Genomic DNA, 17,696 nt, shown 5'->3' on the forward strand with positions numbered 1-17,696 from the left:
CTCGGATGCATGAGACAAACACGTATGCAAATGCAATGCACATGATGACATGATATGAGATGCATGACACGCAAGCAATGACAAGGCAACAACAACGAATATTAGAAGACACCTGGCACATCGGTCTCGGGGCATTACACCCAATTATATACCAGAACAATGCCCGCATGCAGAGAACAACTCCAAGCACGTCCTAGTCGTCGGCCGGTGGGCTCCGGCAAGGAGCCCTTCCGAGCAAGAGCTGCAAAGCAAAGGGAGAGAGAAAGGCCAATGCATGCGGCGCCCGACGTTCAGCATAAAACATCAAATTTATAGGAAAACGCAACCACCTTAAGGAAAAGATCAAACAACTCACGCTGCATCCCTACTCATGACAATCCAATCAGGAAACCACGTCACACTGGGTCCGGCGGACACGTCGTTGGCCACCCGGCCTCTTGCTGTCGCAACCCCTGGCCGTTGCAACCCCTAGTCAGACATCCCAGTGCAACTACCTAGAACAAACCATGTCGAGCAAGGCACAACCGGACCGGGGAAAAGGACGCTGATAGCCTGGACCGAGCTCCCCCGGCACACGCAGAGCAACGCCCAAGATAGTGCATGCAGACACGACCAAAACCCACCACATGACGGTGGCCCCAGTCCTCGCATGCCCGGTCCTAGCCGAGGCAAAGGACAATGACAGGAGGAACGCTCAGGGCAACACACGAGAAGGCCTACGCTGGCGCGACCGAAAACACCCCATGATGATGGCCCGATCATGCCCACGGTCAACCCACCATGGACCCCGAGGCAAGCCGCCCGGGTGCGCATTGTTCAGGTAGTTCAGACGACACTGAGAGCCCTAGGGAGCCATTCACGGGAGGCTAGCGCTAAACTGGTTGCTTGTCCATGAAAAAACGATGCAACTTTGGACGTAACTAAAGATGAAATTTCAACTTTGAGGACTTCCAGCCAGTTAGCCTTGTCCATGGGATCATAAAAAATTGACAAGGTGTTGGCTAACAGTTTGACGGTGGAGCTCCCGCTTCTGGTGGGAAATCACCAGAGTGCGTTCATCAGAGGGCGCTTGATCCATGATAATTTCATGCTTGTGCAGTGTACAGCAAGAAAGTTAAGAGCACTCAAGGAACCCACAATGATGATGAAACTGAATATCACTAAAGCATTCGACTCCGTTCAATGGCCCTTTCTTTTGGAGGTACTTCGAGCAATGGGGTTCAGTGACAAGTCGAGAGAATGGATGTGTGGCTTACTGTCGACTTCATCAACACAGATTATGGTAAACGGCGTCCCAGGCAAGCCCATCTTGAATTGCGTGGGCCTCAGACAAGGCGATCCTATATCGCCAATGCTCTTTATACTAGTAGTGGAGCCGCTTCATAAGCCGTTTGGAATTGCTGCCTCGCACGGCATTCTGGCCCCTCTGTCAGGTATGGGCATTACCCAGCGACTGTCCATGTTTGCGGACGATGTGATGATTTTCTTGAAGCCTTGAGACAATGATCTTATTTCTTGCGATGCACTCTTGCGGTTGTTCGGCAATAGCTCCGGACTATGCGCCAATTTAGCCAAGAGTGCAGCCTTTCCTATCCGCTGCAGCCTGGAAATCATGCAGAGAGTTGGGGATATCATGGGCTGTCCAGTGGGAACGTTCCCGTGCAAATATCTTGGGTTGCCTCTCACCTTTCGGAAGCAAACAACAACCCAACTGCGAGGGCTTGTGGATCAGTTGGCCGGGTGCTTACCATGATGGAAAGTGGTGAACATGCCAAAGAGTGGAAGACTACTGCTAATTCAGTCTGTATTGTGTGCAATACCACTTCATGCAATGATGGCACTAGACATACCCATCAAGACGATCACTCAAACGGAGAAGATTTGCAGAGGGTTCCTTTGGTGCGCCAAAGAGCAAGCAAATGGAGGCAAGTGTATGGTGGCCTGGGATAGGGTGTGCTCGCCGAAGTGGGCTGGGGGCCTGGGCATTCCGAACCTGAGGTGGCTTAACTTGGCCATGCAAGCCCGATGGCCCTGGCTTCAGCGTGTGAACGGATCAAGGCCATGGGCACATCTGGATATTACCGTGCCAAATGAATCGAGGCTGCTCTTCAAGGCTGCGACGAAGACTATTGTAGGCAATGGAAACAACGCATGGTTCTGGGAAGACAGGTGGATTCAGGGGGCAAGGGTGGAAGATATCGCCCCAAATCTGTACATGAAAGTGCCTCATAGTACTCGCTGCACGCGCACGGTTAGCCAAGGCCTGCAGAATGGCGCCTGGGCAGTTGATGTGGGGCCGGAGCTAAATGTGATCATGCTTCAGGAATATATGGCCCTTTGGGAGCTCCTTGCTGAGATGCAGCTTCAGCCGGAGGAGGAAGATGCCACATTCTGGACTTGGGAGACGAACGGATGCTTCTCCACAAGATCGGCATATGCTGCGAGGTTCTTGACAGGGAGGTCGTCCCCGCTGTGGCATTCACCTGGAAGTCCAAGGCACCGCTATGTTGCCGTTTCTTTGCGTGGACGGCTCTGCAAAACAGATGTTGGACATCCGATAGGCTAGCGCGTCGTGGACTGGAGCACCAAGAAGCATGCCCGGTTTGTGACCAAGAGGAAGAGGCCATCAACCACCTGCTCATTGGGTGTGTTTTCGCGAGACAAGTCTGGATGGGACTTTGCCTAGCTACGAATCGACCGGAGTGGATAACGAACGCGGATACAACGCTCGAGGAGTGGTGCAACACAAGGACGGACATGAGGTTGGGCGCCAAGGACACTCGGGCTTTGTTGATCCTTGGTATGTGGGAACTATGGAAGCACCGAAATGTCATAGTCTTCGATGGTGCCACACCTTCGAGCTCGCATGTGCTGCGTAGGATAGTTCTTGAGGGTAGAATCTGGAAAAGAGTGAAATTTTTTAAAGGGGATGTTGAGCCAATCTTTTTGGCGGTGGAAAGGTGGGCGAGTGAGATGAGTTAGTCCTAGGTTTGTAGTCCTTGTGTGGGTGGAGTTGAGGTTATGTAACATGTAATTTCCAACGTGGAGGGGCTTTATACCCTATCCTCTTCTTCAATATATATAATACACACTCTTGCGTATTCGAGAGAAATTTCAACTTTTGACTACGCACACCCTCTTTTAAAGAATATATAGCGTTCAGAACATGGCATGATTCAAACGTGAGCCCAACTTTGACTGTTTCATTTTACATGTTAGATCAAAAATCATAATTTCCAGTATTATTTAGAACCTTATGGTACCATTCTCTCCTGATTTTTTGTAAAGACGACTTCTGATATGGTCCTAATCACATGTAGAAGCTTTACTGTTTGCTTCAAGTTTTAGTTAAGTTTAAACAACCCACCACTTTATTAAACTTAAACCACCCATCACTTACAGAGGTCTTACAGTTTAGCACTCATGGATCCTGATTCATCATGAGCACTCAGAACACAGTTATGCATATATCACCTATGTGAGAAAGTGTCAAGTCTCAAGTGTGCAGTCAAAAAACTAGCCAATCTAGTAAGCTCGTGAGAAACCTTATTTGCTTCTCTATTACAATGTTGAAACCCAGAAATATTAAAATCACAAGCAATAAATACCAACCATCCTCTATTATTCATGGCATCAATGACCTCCAAATTATATCAGAATTGATGAAAGTCGATTACATCCCGTCCGTTGCGTCAAGGATAGACCGAATCTAAGCAGCAGAGCTTCCGTCGTGAGAACGGCCGCACACCAGTTGATTCTCCAAAGGCCTCCTGCAATGAATTTTTCTTTATCGCCCCTCAGGACCGCTCCAACCGTACCCTTAAGAAAATCATGATAAAAAAAAACATCAACATTAACCTTCACAAAGGCCATTGGGGAACGAATCCAACCACCCCTCCCCCCTAGCTTTATGGCACCGAAACAACAATTGTTTCATAGTATCTTCTAGGCAAGAGGAACAAGATGGACAAAAGGGCGAAACTTTCATGTGTCAATTGGCAAGTATAACACTACACGGTAGAGTGTCATCCAACGTCAGGCAGATAAAAAAATTAACCTTTGCCAGACAAGATAATTTCTAAATAGTACGCCAAATGGGATTAACTCAGTTTCTCTTTACTGATGGAAACGATTGTACTTCCTCCGTCCGGAATTAGTTAATGCTCAAACGGGTGTATTTAGCACTGAAATACATCTAGATACATCCTTTTGAGTGTCATCTAATTTCGGACAGAGGTAGCAGATATAAATCACCTAATGGTTGCTATACACCACCTGTTGTATGCTAGACAGCATATTGGTACCCAGTAAATATCGTAATAGCAAACCAACATTTGCCAACTGGTTAGGAGCACAAATTGCAGTATATCTACCATGAATCTGTTACTCTATTTGTACTTTTTAGTGAAAATTGATATCATTGTGATATGTTAAGCGCTTAACCTTTGCTCAATTGATTTTTGTAAAGCCTGGCTTTGACAGATAACTGGTGGATTAATTTTACTCTCTAAGCTATTCATTACAGCTATTACTGTATGCCTTATATATTCATACTGCATGTACACATGAGAAATATTTCTTCTCAGATTTTTCTTTTGTCCTCTGTTACATGTGCCGCTTCCTAGTTCTTTTTTTTTTTGCTATTTGCTTATGTGGGATTTTCGATTGGCCACATAGTTTCTACCTTCTGGCCTCTGCTAAACCAGAGATCTATTTCGTTCCAGGACTTCAGAATCTGATTTCTTATTCAGTTAGTACTACACAAGTTGACTAAAGTATATGATGTTTACAAAACAATTTGACCACACAGAGCAGCTGATTCCATATTTTTCAGGGTATTCTTTAGGCATTTTAGGAAGGCATGGATCAAATACCTAATTCTCATATAATCCTTAGCAACATTCAACCGTAATGGTGTGCAGGCTTACAAATCTTGAACTGATACACGCAAATAGGCTGTAGAGTTTACACATTTTTTGGAGGGGCACATTCACAACATAAGTTGAAGTATGCTAGGAGTACTAATTGGAACATTGTGACAACTAGGAAGAGGAGAAAGAAACTCAGGATTCTCTATGTTCAAGCATGTGGAACATTATTATTGTTTATCTAAAGACATGAGGGAGCATTCTATACCAGTAACACCAATCAAAACCGCACAGGTGAATTGGCACTTGACATTTTCTAACATCTCACAAAATGACTTAAGGCGACAACGATTGTACCAACCATATTCTGTCCTTTTCCCATGGCAGAAAGTGTTGTCCAACTCAGCCTAAACATCAGAACCAATGCAGAGCAACAAGTGACGGGTGCATCATGAACGCTAATGTTAAACATCAAGTTTATAATTGTGCCTTTGATATCACCATAACACTGTTGTCTAAGTACTGCTTTACCTAGGCCCTGATCAACTAGGCTCCCTGCGGATGGGCTTGGAAGGGCCTGTCCTCCAAGTTGGCGGTGGTGCGTTTTGGTTGTAAGACAGTTGGTTTCGTTATGCAATTGGGGAAGTCATCCCTTTCATTGAAAAACTATTGTTTAAGTAGAAACTCCAGTACACCAAACCATTACTGTGCCATTTTCGATTCATCGAACTTATGATTGTTATCAATTCAATATAAAATACCATTTACCCTGTCATATAAATGACCTCCTGATTAAAGCTCCAAGAAAAGATTTATCCAACAAGACAAAAATAAATATGAACACATTCAAGCCAAATATATAAAATTTATATGCAGATGTATTAGTGAAGCACGGCCTGCCGCCGCGCACAAACCTGCTAGTTACCTTCAAGCCTTGTTTGGCTAATCCCCCCACCAAGTGAATTGGAGGGGAATTTTGACTGGCAAGGATTTAATCCCCCCAATCCCCTTCATCTCTAGACCCCATCAAACCGAAAGATAATCTGGTGGGTTTGTATACTTTGCCCATCGCACATTAGCATCAAGAATCTCACGTGTTATCTGCCAAAAAATGGAAGCACAGGTATAATAAGCTTCATGCAAAAGATATGACAGAAACTAATGGTCATGGGCTCACAGGAGAGAGGAGGCACCAAGATTACAGAGAAATGCTAATTGTAGAATTAGCAGGTGTACATGTCTGCACTTTCCAAGACTTGGCACACAATTGTAGAATCAGCAGGTGTACATGCAACAAAGATAACAGGTTCGTTTGGGCTAAAAACTCTGCCAGACCATGTATGTATAAATGGAACGAGTTGCTTATAATTAGTTTGACAGCGTCTTATTTAATTACTTGCACATGAATAATTAGGGCAATATTAGACAAAGGAGCTATGTATAAATGACGACAACATAGGGGGGGGGGAGATGCCCATAGTCAATAACCAAGTAAACTATTCCAGAATAAATAAAGATGTCTAAAAGAACTCTGCAGGAGCATGTGCATCAACAATCTTACAGAAAATATGATCCTCTAACCAAGGACGGATTGGGGGGCGGGGGGACCCAACCCTTTAACATGAAAGCCCACCTTGCATGGGCTCATGATCGGTTAATCCAAAGCCTGAACCTAACTAGATTTTACTAATATAAAATATGAATTATATGTCATAAATTTTTTACCATGGAAAACTTCGTACGAATACAAATAGTATACATTATGTAGCACATACCTCATATTTTGTTAGTCAAAGAAATGGTCAAACTTGCACCAAACAAGGGGGGCAAATAAACCCAGAGGGAGGAAGTATATTAGTACTCCCTCCGTCCGGGAAAAGTTGTCTCCTGGCGTTTTTGCAGAAAACCCCTCCCCAAACTCCCGACACAACCCGCACTCCTCGTCTTCTCCAATCGACACACCCCGCCGCTCCGACACGGGCGCATCGACGCCGGAGCTCCCCTGCTCAGCTTCACCGTGCTGCTCCCCTGCTCTCCCGCACGTCCTCCTCCGCCGCCGGGGATGCCTACGCCACCGCTCCCTCCTGCCTCGCGCAGCTCCCCTGGCCCCCTTGCCTGCCTCCCAAATCTCCCCTCTTTCACCCCCAAAGTTGTTTCTTCTTCCTCCCGCTGCGTCTCCTGCTTGCGCGCTGCGGCGACACCTCCTCCTCGTTGCCCCCGACGCCGGAGGAGGCACGGGGAAAGCAGCAGTGTCTCGCGCTGCGCTTGCGCCACCTCGGGTGTGCGTGGGCCTACGCGCCGGTCGCCGCCTCGGCCGTGCGCCAGTCCGCAAAGGAGGAGGAAGGGGATTCCGTTCGCCGCCAAGGCGTACTGGGTATGCTCCTCGAGTCCCCGCTCTTCAGGCCCCTCCTCACCTCCCTCATCAAGAAGCAGAACAACATGACGCACGTCCTCTCCTCCCTTGTCAGCTTTCATTTTGTTTGAAATTATTTTGGCCAGCAACTCCGTGGTTTGCTTCTGTTGATTCTGGCCTTGTTATGTTGGGGGCGAGCAGATGCTGTAGCGCACAGGGATCCCCGACCGGCCCATGTTCTTCCCGGAGTACCCTCTCTCTGTACAAGCAAAAGCAGCTATGAGAAACTTTTCATTCAGTCAAGTTCTACTGATTTTTGGTCTTCTTGAATTTTGTATAGTTGAGATAGATGTTCTACTTCTTTCATTCAGTCAGGCTCTACTGAAACATTTTGCAGAAACAATGTACTGCTGAAACTGAAAAAAGGAACAGAAACATAAATGTTCTGCTGAAACTGAAAAAAGGAACAGAACCACACCTGAATAATTTGTACTCCTCCTTAATTCTTCAATAGATTTAAAAATGTTCAGACTTTGAATGTTCACTGAAATAGTAAATCTTGTCTTTCCTAAAAACTGAATTTGTATATTAAGTCTTTGCTAAAGAGAAATAGTAAATCTTATCATAACAAATGCTCATTCAGAAGTGTTCAGAAATCTTCAGTTTTTTATCCTGAAATGTTCAATTTTTTGCTCTCTAAATTGTGTGCCTTTATTGCTCATTCAGTGCTCAGTACAGTATTCAGTTTGAGTAAAATTCAGTTCGTGTGGTGAGTTGAAGAGCATTGCTCCCTGCCTTGCTATGCCTAGTTATGTTAACTACAGTATCATTGTCTACTTTGGGGTCTTTTTGTGGTGAAAGTATGGGTCTTTTTGTATGGTGGCAAGATGACTAGATGGATTCAAATAAATCTAGCTAATTCAAATAATTCCAAGTTAATAAAAATATATCCAAATATTTATGTGTCAAGTTTGACATCAACTTGACTGAACATCAACTTGACAGATCAAAACCTGACAGAAATTGACAGGTTTTGGAAGAAAATGACAGGTTCTGAACATCAACTTGATTGAATAATATAGTGTCAATTCTGATTGTTAACAGCAGAATAATACAGTTAATAGCAGTGTAATGGAGTGAGAAATCTTACTGTAAATTCAGTTACTGTAGTTACTGAAACTTCACTGTAAACTTCCAGTACACAAAATTCAGTTATCTTTTTAGTAGGGAAATTTCTGTAACAAATTTCAGAAGCTTGTATTTTCACACAGATTGTGCTCTAGCTGATACATCTGCGTGTTCTAGCATTCCCCTGCCAATGCATACCGATATGAAATTTCCTTTTTGTTTAATTTGTTGAGCTATTGCTACTGCTTAATCAAACAATGCATACCAATCTGCTGCTGCTTATGTTTGGGACTTTGGGGTGCTGCATCGATGTGCATCAAACATGATTAAGTTTTTTTGCTGTGATAATCCAAAATGTTTCAGACTGCTAGATTGAGTGTCTAGTGGTAATCCAAAATGCTTCAGACTGCATAAAATGCTTCTTTTGCTGTGATAATCCAAAATGCTTCCTTTGAGTACAGTAGCTGTCAAATTTAGCCTATCTTGAGCTTGGGCTTGAGAGCTTCTTTAGCAAGATCACTGAATGCAGTGTACTCTGCTGGAGCTTCTTTAGCCTATCTTGAGCTTGAGCTTGGGAGCTATCTTGAACTTGCGAGTATATTTGTACGTTTGCTCACAATGGTGTATTGAAAATTGCAAGTTATATAGTGTTAGTGTTTTGTAAATTCAGACTAGATTTGAGCAAGATAAACTTTACTGTTATGATTGATAAAGAAAATTTTAGTGTTATTTAGATTCAGAGCAAGTAAAGGAAAATTTAATAAAAGTTAGTCTTGAGGAATCTGGTGGAATCATATTACTTGTTTCCAAAATAAATTGATTGATTGTGCACTGTAAATTGATTGATTGTTTTAGCAAATTTAGATATGTTTATTTGTTGTTAGAAGAATCTTTGACTAGTTACAAGACATATTCCTGATCTGTTATTTTTTTAACTTTGCAAATAATCTATTTCATTCAAACTACAGCTGTGCAACAATGAAGCATATAATCTACTGCAGTTTGATCTACTGCAAATTACCGAATCAATTGACAGCTACTCCTGGTTATCAATTTGATCTTCATTTGCATAAACCTGGTTGGTGCTCGCACTATTTCCTGAAAATAGACCATTATTTACTGAAGATAAACCTGGTTGACCTTCATTTGCATAAACCTGGTTTGTGCTCGCACTATTTACTGAAATAAACCATTATTTACTGAAGATAAACCTGGTTGATCTTCATTTTCATAAACCTGGTTGAGTATTACAGAGCAATTGACAGCAATTTGATCTGATTAGAATTCAGATAGCAAAAGTTAACTGAACTTCTTTATTTGTAACATTTATTCAGAGGACATGATCAATTGTGTTTCAAATTACAGAGCAAGCAAGGTCCGGCACTGGAGATGAAAAAGCAAGGAGCCTTGTACTTCTTTCTTCTCACCGACAGCAGCACGAGCAGGGGACCTCCGGCGACAGCACACGAGCAGGTGACCTCCGGGCGGCAACACGAGCAGGGGACCAGTAGCAACTTGCAGAGGAGCAGGGGAAAGAGCTCGAGCTTGAGGTCCAGGCGCGGCCGGAACTCGCGGTCGAGGCGCTCGACACCCAGGCGCGCGCAGGTCTTGGCCGGCGGCGGCGCAGATCCTGGTGGAGGGAGGGGATATCGGCCGCGCAGGTCTGGCGGCGGCGGCCCAGGTCCTGGGTGGCGGAGGAGCACGTCCTGCGCAGCGGCGGAGCAAGCAATTGGGTGGCCCAGGTCCTGGGCGGCGGAGGACCACGTACTTGGCGGCGGCGGAGCAAGCAATTGGGTGGCCCAGGTCCTGGGCGGCGGAGGACCACGTACTTGGCGGCGGCGGAGCAAGCAATTGGGCGGCGCAGGACCTGGGCGTCGGAGGAGCACGTCCTGGGCGGCGGCGGAGCAAGCAATTGGGCGGCGCAGGACCTGGGCGTCGGAGGAGCAAGCAATTGGGCGGCGCAGGTCCTGGGAGGCGGAGGAGAAAGCCCTGGGCGGCGCCGGCGTAGGTCCCCGACGGCGACTTGCCCTGGCGACGCGCGCGGGCGACGGACAGAGGAAGAAGGAAGGAAACAGCGACCTGTTTGTAATAGATTTTAAGCTACGAGGGCGTTTTTGCAAAATTCACAGTACACTAAGCTGTGGACAACTTTTTCCGGACGGAGGGAGTATTTCCTTTTTACGCTACGGCTAGCCCAGTTGTCTAGGAAGCGGTAGGCCGGTAGCCCATCTCAGAAGATAAGACAAGTTTACTTAGTCTTTCCTTTTTATCGCTACAACTAAAATGCAGTCACGATAAAAAAAACAGTGTTTCAACATTCGTGCGCTCATCCGCTCCAGCCCGTCGCCAAGCCTAGGGCAATCGAATTGTTCAAGCTCTCACCATGCCTTTTCTTTTCCATCTATTTTATTCACAACAGAGGATGATATGAGGTCCGGGGAACGGAGGAAGAATTGTGCTGCTGTGGCTTGAGATTTGGTGAAGGAAGTGCTTGGATCAATTGCTCCTGATGTGCCAGACTCAAAAGGACTTGGGATTTAAATCTTCTGTGGCCAGCTACTTGACAGTGCTAAAGTATTATAGTTTGTAGATTATCTAGTTTCTTCTCTCTTTTTATGATAAATCTAGTTTCTTCTCTTTGTGAATTGCTTTTCTTATTTATCAATATATAAGTCAAGTGTCATAGCCATTTGTGATGTATATTTAGTTGACTTGCGTATTTTGAGTTATAATCCCGCGCTCAACGATGTTTCTCTTTTATTCCAAACTTCATCTAGGCTTTAATTTTCTTTCCATGGATGGTGAGCCTTCACCAGTTCGACCCCCTATGTCGGAATCCTGGCTCCATCCCTGGCTCTAACTCTAATTATTATTTCTATTTTCCAACATCTCCACCTGTATATATATATATATTCCCTCCATCCCAAAATAAGTGTCGTGGTTTTAGTTCATTTTAGTTCAAATTTGAACCAAAACCATGACACTTATTTTTGGACGGAGGGAATATAACTTAATGAAAGAATACCCGTCCAATATAATACATAAGAATATGGTTCATGTGATTCAGAACCGCTAAATTCTTCGTCTATATCATGTGCTTAAAGGAAGACAAGCCATAACACTGAAACTGCCAAACTGGGAAGTGGAATAAAAATATATAAGTAGTGTGTGTGCTGAAACTGAAATATAGTAACTCCTATAGTCCTATTCACATAAGCATCATCCCTAGCCTACCCCACCTTGCGTGGGACAAAAGGCTTTCCTGTTGTTGTAAGCATCATCGGAAGTTTGCTACCTGCTACAATTGCAGTATACCTAAATGGCCTCATCAAGCTACCTGTAGAACTGGTAGTGTATCCTACTACTCCCTTCCGATTTGTTAGTCTCATCTCAAACTTTTTTATTTTCTGATTTGTCAGGCTTATTGCTTTGGAAATGGTCAAACATTAGCTAAGGCTATATTAATTAATTTCAAATTTTGCTTCTCAATGTGGAAATGGAATCAACCAATACATGAAGGGGAGAAAGTGGTTATGCATGTAGTATTAAGATTTTTTTTACCGGGCTTACCCCCTTCCCATTACAAGAAGGAAATACAACTGTTCCAGAAACATTCAGGAGGAGAGGAAAGAGAAGTAGCGAGTCCAACGCACTGCCAGGAAACCCACCACACTCGCTCGCCATCGAAACGAGTACTATGGTGCGAAAACCTGACAGCACCAGGCCCGTACATGCACATGTGCAAGCGGAGCCGCTGCACAGGGCCCCCAAAAATCTGGGGCCCCCAATTTTGTATAAGTACTGCATATATCAGTACTCATCAGGCGATTATAGCCTAAGGAAATCAGGGGATTAAAGACTGAAACATTAAACTGCAAAGAGGAAAAAAAAAGGCTGCCAACATCTCATATAGTAGATGCTAATGTTGATGGTAATGTTGACAAATTTATGTTGAGAATAAATGCGATAGACTTGTAGCTCAATGTTCTGAGAATTTTCTTTTGGTATGATTTGGTTCTTTGAGAAATTCGTACTACAACAACAACAACAACAAAGCCTTTAGTCCCAAACAAGTTGGGGTAGGCTAGAGGTGAAACCCATAAGATCTCGCAACCAACCCATGGCTCTGGCACATGGATAGCAAGCTTCCACGCACCCCTGTCCATAGCTAGCTCTTTGTCGATACTCCAATCCTTCAGGTCTCTCTTAACGGACTCCTCCCATGTCAAAATCGGTCGACCCCGCCCTCTCTTGACATTCTCCGCACGCTTTAGCCGTCCGCTATGCACTGGAGCTTCTGGAGGCCTGCGCTGAATATGCCCAAATCATCTCAAACGATGTTGGACAAGCTTCTCCTCAATTGGTGCTACCCCAACTCTATCTCGTATATCATCATTCCGGACTCGATCCTTCCTCGTGTGGCCACACATCCATCTCAACATACGCATCTCCGCCACACCTAACTGTTGAACATGTCGCCTTTTAGTCGGCCAACACTCCGCGCCATACAACATTGCGGGTCGAACCGCCGTCCTGTAGAACTTGCCTTTTAGCTTTTGTGGCACTCTCTTGTCACAGAGAATGCCAGAAGCTTGGCGCCACTTCATCCATCCGGCTTTGATTCGATGGTTCACATCTTCATCAATACCCCCATCCTCCTGCAACATTGACCCCAAATACCGAAAGGTGTCCTTCCGAGGTACCACCTGGCCATCAAGGCTAACCTCCTCCTCCTCACAGCTAGTAGTACTGAAACCGCACATCATGTACTCGGTTTTAGTTCTACTAAGCCTAAACCCTTCCGAGAAATTCGTACTATTAATAAAAAATATTTTTAATGGCCTAATTGATATTCTTATACATGGGTCCTAAATTGTGACTTCGCTCCGGGCCCCGAATTGCTGGGGTACGGCCCTGGACAGCACCAAAAGTATCTAGCCCTATCACATGCCCAGCAAATAGCGGAAATGTAGTATTAAGATGGTGTCAACTAGTGGTCAATTAGGTTCTCCTTGGTTGCTGGGCTTTCGTAGATGGGGCTAATAAACTGGAAGGCAGTATTTTGTTGCCACGATCTGGCTAGTGGTGTCCCGATGCTATGGAGGTGTGTTGAGTGAAGCACCTCTATGCACATGTCCAAGAAGGTCCTACCGGCCACAGCATGCATGAGGTGCCATGCTCTGCCCACCCAGGAAGGAGGTACTGCCCACGGGTTTCTAAACATTGAGGCAGGACCTACCGATAGCCCTTAACGATACTATTTTATTCAGTGAGGTGTGTAGTGTGAAACAGACAATGTTTTGCGATGGTACTCAGTAAGTTAATTTTAGTGTGCTGGGGCAAATGCCACAGAAGTATAGTATGATGAAACCAGTTTTGCCTTGTTCACAGCAGGTGTTTTATCCCCAGCTTGACAAATGATACTATTACCTGATGAGAAGTGCATGAGCCGGTCGCCTCATTTGAATCAATGGTCTGCCGCTTCTGTTGGTAAGCATTAGGATAGCTGTTCGCTTTCTGCGGGGACAGCTGCAAAATAAACCTATAGTTAATCCTGTTTATGCAAAAAGAGGGCAAAATGGAAATAACAGCAACAGGTTGTACCAGTCGCTGCCGTTTCTGTTGGGAAATATTACTGTGCTTGTTCGAGTTTTGAAGGGGCAGCTGCACCACAACCTTATGGTTAATCATATTGTGCGAGAGAGGGAAAAATGGATATAGTATCAACAGGACAAAAGTGTCACAGCATATACCTGAAGCGAAAAATGTCCATGAAAACGGGCATTTTGCAAGCCAACCTGAGCTAGATCTAATGCGCAGTAGAGGTGAAAACCATTAGATTCAGGATGAGCAACTAATCACTGATCTAGATATAAAGCATGGTGTCATAACCAAAGTATGAACCACAACTCAGGGCAAAATTAGTAGATGGCTGACAACAGATTGATCATAGGGCATCCTTGGTTTGCAGCCGAAAATTGTCTTGCCAATGTTTTGGCAAGCCAACATTTGGGAATGTCCAAACTTCACAGAGATTGGCAACTATCATCGAGATTGGCAAAACAAGGTAGACAACTACTCCCTCCGTCCCATAATATAAGAGCGTTTTTGACACTAGTGTAGTGTCAAAAACGTTCTTATATTATGGGACGGAGGGAGTAATTGATAGCAAATACTTTGTCTTTGCCCACATGTTGGCAAGCTAAATTTTGGCATCAAACCAAGCATGTTCATACTGATTTAAGTAAGATATCATTTTAGACCATCACATTTTAAGCAATTTGAAGAATGTCAGCACAAAGAAAGTCTATCATTATTTAAGCCTTAAGTATTACTGTCGGAAGATGCCCTTAAGTGAAGGAAAACAGCCTAATCCATACAGATTACCATTGCATCCAGTGATCTAGCATGGGCTAAACGAAATGAGAACCATACAGAACTGAAACTAAATGTACCCAAACCACATCTGTTGACACACAAATAGTCCTAAAAATGACACAATAAGATTCTTAAGTTTCATATCATAAAATAAAATAAAAAATATTCATAGTTACCTGATTCATTATTCAGATATTTGTTCAGCGCACAAGGAATGTAGGTGGGATTACGATTACGATCTGATGATCTCTTGGCATTAAATGGCACTGGCTCTCCCACTCTCTTGGTCCTCATGTCAACAGTGAGAATCCATGCATCATGGTCCCGATGATTTTTCTTGGACATGAGACAAACAATGCCATCACCACACGCGGTTGGGTAACATGTTTTCAGGGTTTTCAATGGCAATTTTGCAGCACCATGGCAGCCGGAATCTGATGAGGCAAGGACACATTTCCAAGTTCATCTAGATGAACCACACTGTCCTTGCACCAATAGTCCCAAAAGACCTCCCTAGACCATGTAATGAGCCTCCAACCAACAAACTCCTGTACTTCCTTCTCCTCAGTTGGATCAACCGCATCAAAATCAAATAATAGATCCTTGGTTGAGGCATCGGGAATGCTGGTTTTGATAGCATATAGATCTTCCAACTCGACACACCTGATTATCAAACCATCGGGGCAGGTGACATCGCGAATGGGGCGTGCCGGCAATCTGTTGTAGTTTACTCGGTTATTGGGCAGAAGCTTGGGCAGTGAACAAACCACGTTTTCACAAGTTCAGATAGCACATCGCAAAACAAAATACCCTTCCAGAGATCAACAAAGCCCAGCACCCCGCCCTGTAAAGCAATCACCTTGCTGGGGGAAACTGTTGCCCCTTTCTTGGTCAGCCAAGGAGGAAGATCCGGGAACAAGAGCTCCGTGGTCCAGGCACGCTGCTTGGATCTGAAGATATGGAGTTTGTACTGCAATATATCCCTTGTGAAAGCTGCCAAGACGAAGTCTGTGCCGCCGCCGTCAGGCAAGACGCCGATAAGGCATGGTTTGGTTGTCTCTCTATGTAGGTACCTGCTGATGTCGGGAAGCGCGTCAAGCGATGGCGGACGCCCGTTCCGCCAGGCCCTGTAGATGAAGTGCTCTGGCAACCAGGAAGTGGACAGGTGGAAGCTGAGGAGAGCAAGGTTCTCCGCCGAGCAAACGATCTTGGGCTCGGTGATGAAGGGGCTGGTCGGGAGGTCGAGGCAGCGGACGTAGAAGCGCGAGAGGCACGGGAGATCGGAGATAACGAAAGTCACGCGGATGGTTCCTGTCGCCTCCGAGAAGGCTTGCGCGGTGGTGTCGTTGTCGTCCACGTCCACGAAGCCATACCCACATGAGTCCAGGAGGACGCAGTCGGGACGGCTGGGGACGGAGGAGAGGGCCGGTGAACGGGTTCCCGCACGGCCGGACACGCCCGGAGGAGTGGGCCGGACGGCCGAAGAAGGAGCGGCGGCTGGATCCGGACAGCGTGTCTGGCACGGTGGTAGGGGGTGGGACTTGGGGATTATGGTTGCCGGAGGAGTGGGCCGGCTAAGCTCGGAAGGAGAGCGGCGGCTGGATATGGACATCGCGGCCGACATGATCGAGGGTTAGGGTTCTTCCCGGAGGAGATCAACCGGAACGTTGTTGGCCTCTTGGATCGATTCAGAGAACAGGTTGGGCACCTCCGCCGGACCCTGCGAACCGTCAAACTTGCTTCGCACCTCATAATTTCGAGTTTCTACAGTATAAGGAGTATAAGGGTCTGTTTGGTTTCAAATAAATCACCAACTTATAAGTCGAAAAGTGAAAAAAAGTAATTTATTTTGCCAAACAGACTCAACTTATATGTCAGCCCAATTTATAAGTCATAAGTTGCCTCACCTCAACTTAAAATTTATAAGTCACCTCCTTTTGCGTGGGTCCCATCACCTTTACATAAAAAAACAAAGTGAAAATGTGTGATCAGGTGACTTATAAGTCAGGTGACAACCAAATAGGCGTGACTTATAAGTCACTGGTTTTAAGTCACCTGACTTATAAGCCTGTTTGGTTCCAAATAAGTCACCAACTTTAAAAGTGCAAAAAGTGACTTATTTTACCAAACAGACCCAACTTATAAGTCACCCCAACTTATAAGTCATAAGTTGCTCCACTCCAACTTAAAACTTATAAGTCATCCCTTTTGTGTGGGTCCCACCACCTTTACATAAAAAGCAAAGTGGAAAGGTGTGGTCAGGTGACTTATAAGTCAGATGACAACGAAACAGGCGTGACTTATAAGTCACTGGTTTTAAGTCACCGCGTTGTATGTCACTTGATAAAACGGGTGTTGATGTGAAGGCCAGGGATTCTTGGGACTCGTATTTTTTCTAACATAGCACGATGTCATCTTGAGAAATTCAGGATAAATATGAGCACCCTGATAGTTGTGTTTCTTTGTGCAAAGGCTAGCGTTTTGTTGTCTTTTCAGTTTTGTCAGAGAATAAGATGTCTACATGGCTTGTACTATGATTTTTGTGATTTATAAATGAAACACGTACTACCAATTTGCCATGCAAAAAGAAGAAGTTCTCCTTCGAAAAACTTGGAGCCCTCAAAAGAGGCAACTAGGGCTTGAGGGTGGATCCTATGACGACGCACATCAATCTTCTTCGGCGGGGCGACGACGAGACTGGTCGGAGGATGGTGACGTCCACTGATAAAGGCAAGGAATAAGGGCCTTTGTCGCCGAGGGCAGCTAGGGCAAAGTTAGTGGAGGCCCTGGGAAAACTCGAGATCTCAAAAGAGGAGGTCACACCACTGGTTCTTGATGATCGTGAGGAGGAAGTGGGGAGAAGTGGATGCTGGCTGGAAAAGTCCTTCACCGAAATATCTTCCACATCCAAACCATCTCCAGCGCACTTCATCTGGCATGGGGTAACCCTAAAGGGTTGCTCTTCAGAT

At 45.1% G+C, this 17,696-nt stretch overlaps 1 protein-coding gene and 1 long non-coding RNA gene across 7 annotated transcripts; one reads left to right on the forward strand and one right to left on the reverse strand.

Moving 5' to 3' along the window:
• Positions 1-3,443: 3,443 nt before the first annotated feature.
• On the reverse strand, positions 3,444-16,449 carry LOC119332761. Of its 6 annotated transcripts, none has more exons than XR_005161142.1 (7): positions 14,904-16,449; positions 14,103-14,158; positions 13,954-14,013; positions 13,780-13,878; positions 6,644-7,480; positions 5,794-5,969; positions 3,444-3,770 (listed from the first exon to the last, which is right to left on the reverse strand). XR_005161142.1 is itself a non-coding variant. In XM_037605914.1 (5 exons), exons 1-5 carry the CDS (start codon positions 15,070-15,072, stop codon positions 5,895-5,897), a joined length of 459 nt encoding a protein of 152 aa, XP_037461811.1. In that variant the 5' UTR covers positions 15,073-16,449; the 3' UTR covers positions 3,444-5,894. The 6 variants fall into 6 exon arrangements, 1 of the variants encoding a protein (XP_037461811.1); XR_005161141.1 differs by having other exon boundaries at positions 3,859-5,969; XR_005161138.1 differs by lacking the exon at positions 6,644-7,480 and having other exon boundaries at positions 3,444-3,819.
• Positions 7,192-7,707, forward strand: LOC119332763. The gene is made up of 2 exons (XR_005161143.1): positions 7,192-7,316; positions 7,423-7,707. It is a non-coding gene; the product is annotated as an uncharacterized LOC119332763 (long non-coding RNA).
• Positions 16,450-17,696: the final 1,247 nt, after the last annotated feature.

This window comes from Triticum dicoccoides, chromosome 7A (genome assembly GCF_002162155.2).
Source record: "Triticum dicoccoides isolate Atlit2015 ecotype Zavitan chromosome 7A, WEW_v2.0, whole genome shotgun sequence".
In the NCBI taxonomy this organism is placed as follows: Eukaryota; Viridiplantae; Streptophyta; class Magnoliopsida; order Poales; family Poaceae; genus Triticum; species Triticum dicoccoides.

Bases quoted from the DNA above. Each gene is read 5' to 3' on its own strand.
- LOC119332761 (XM_037605914.1), bottom strand. From the start codon at position 15,072: ATGTCCAAGAAAAATCATCGGGACCATGATGCATGGATTCTCACTGTT. The intron at 13,879-13,953 runs GTACAACCTGTT...TTTATTTTGCAG, and splicing joins AACAGAAACGGCAGCGACTG to CTGTCCCCGCAGAAAGCGAA. The intron at 5,970-13,779 runs GTAATAGTATCA...ATTTTTTGGCAG, and splicing joins GCTCATGCACTTCTCATCAG to ATAACACGTGAGATTCTTGA.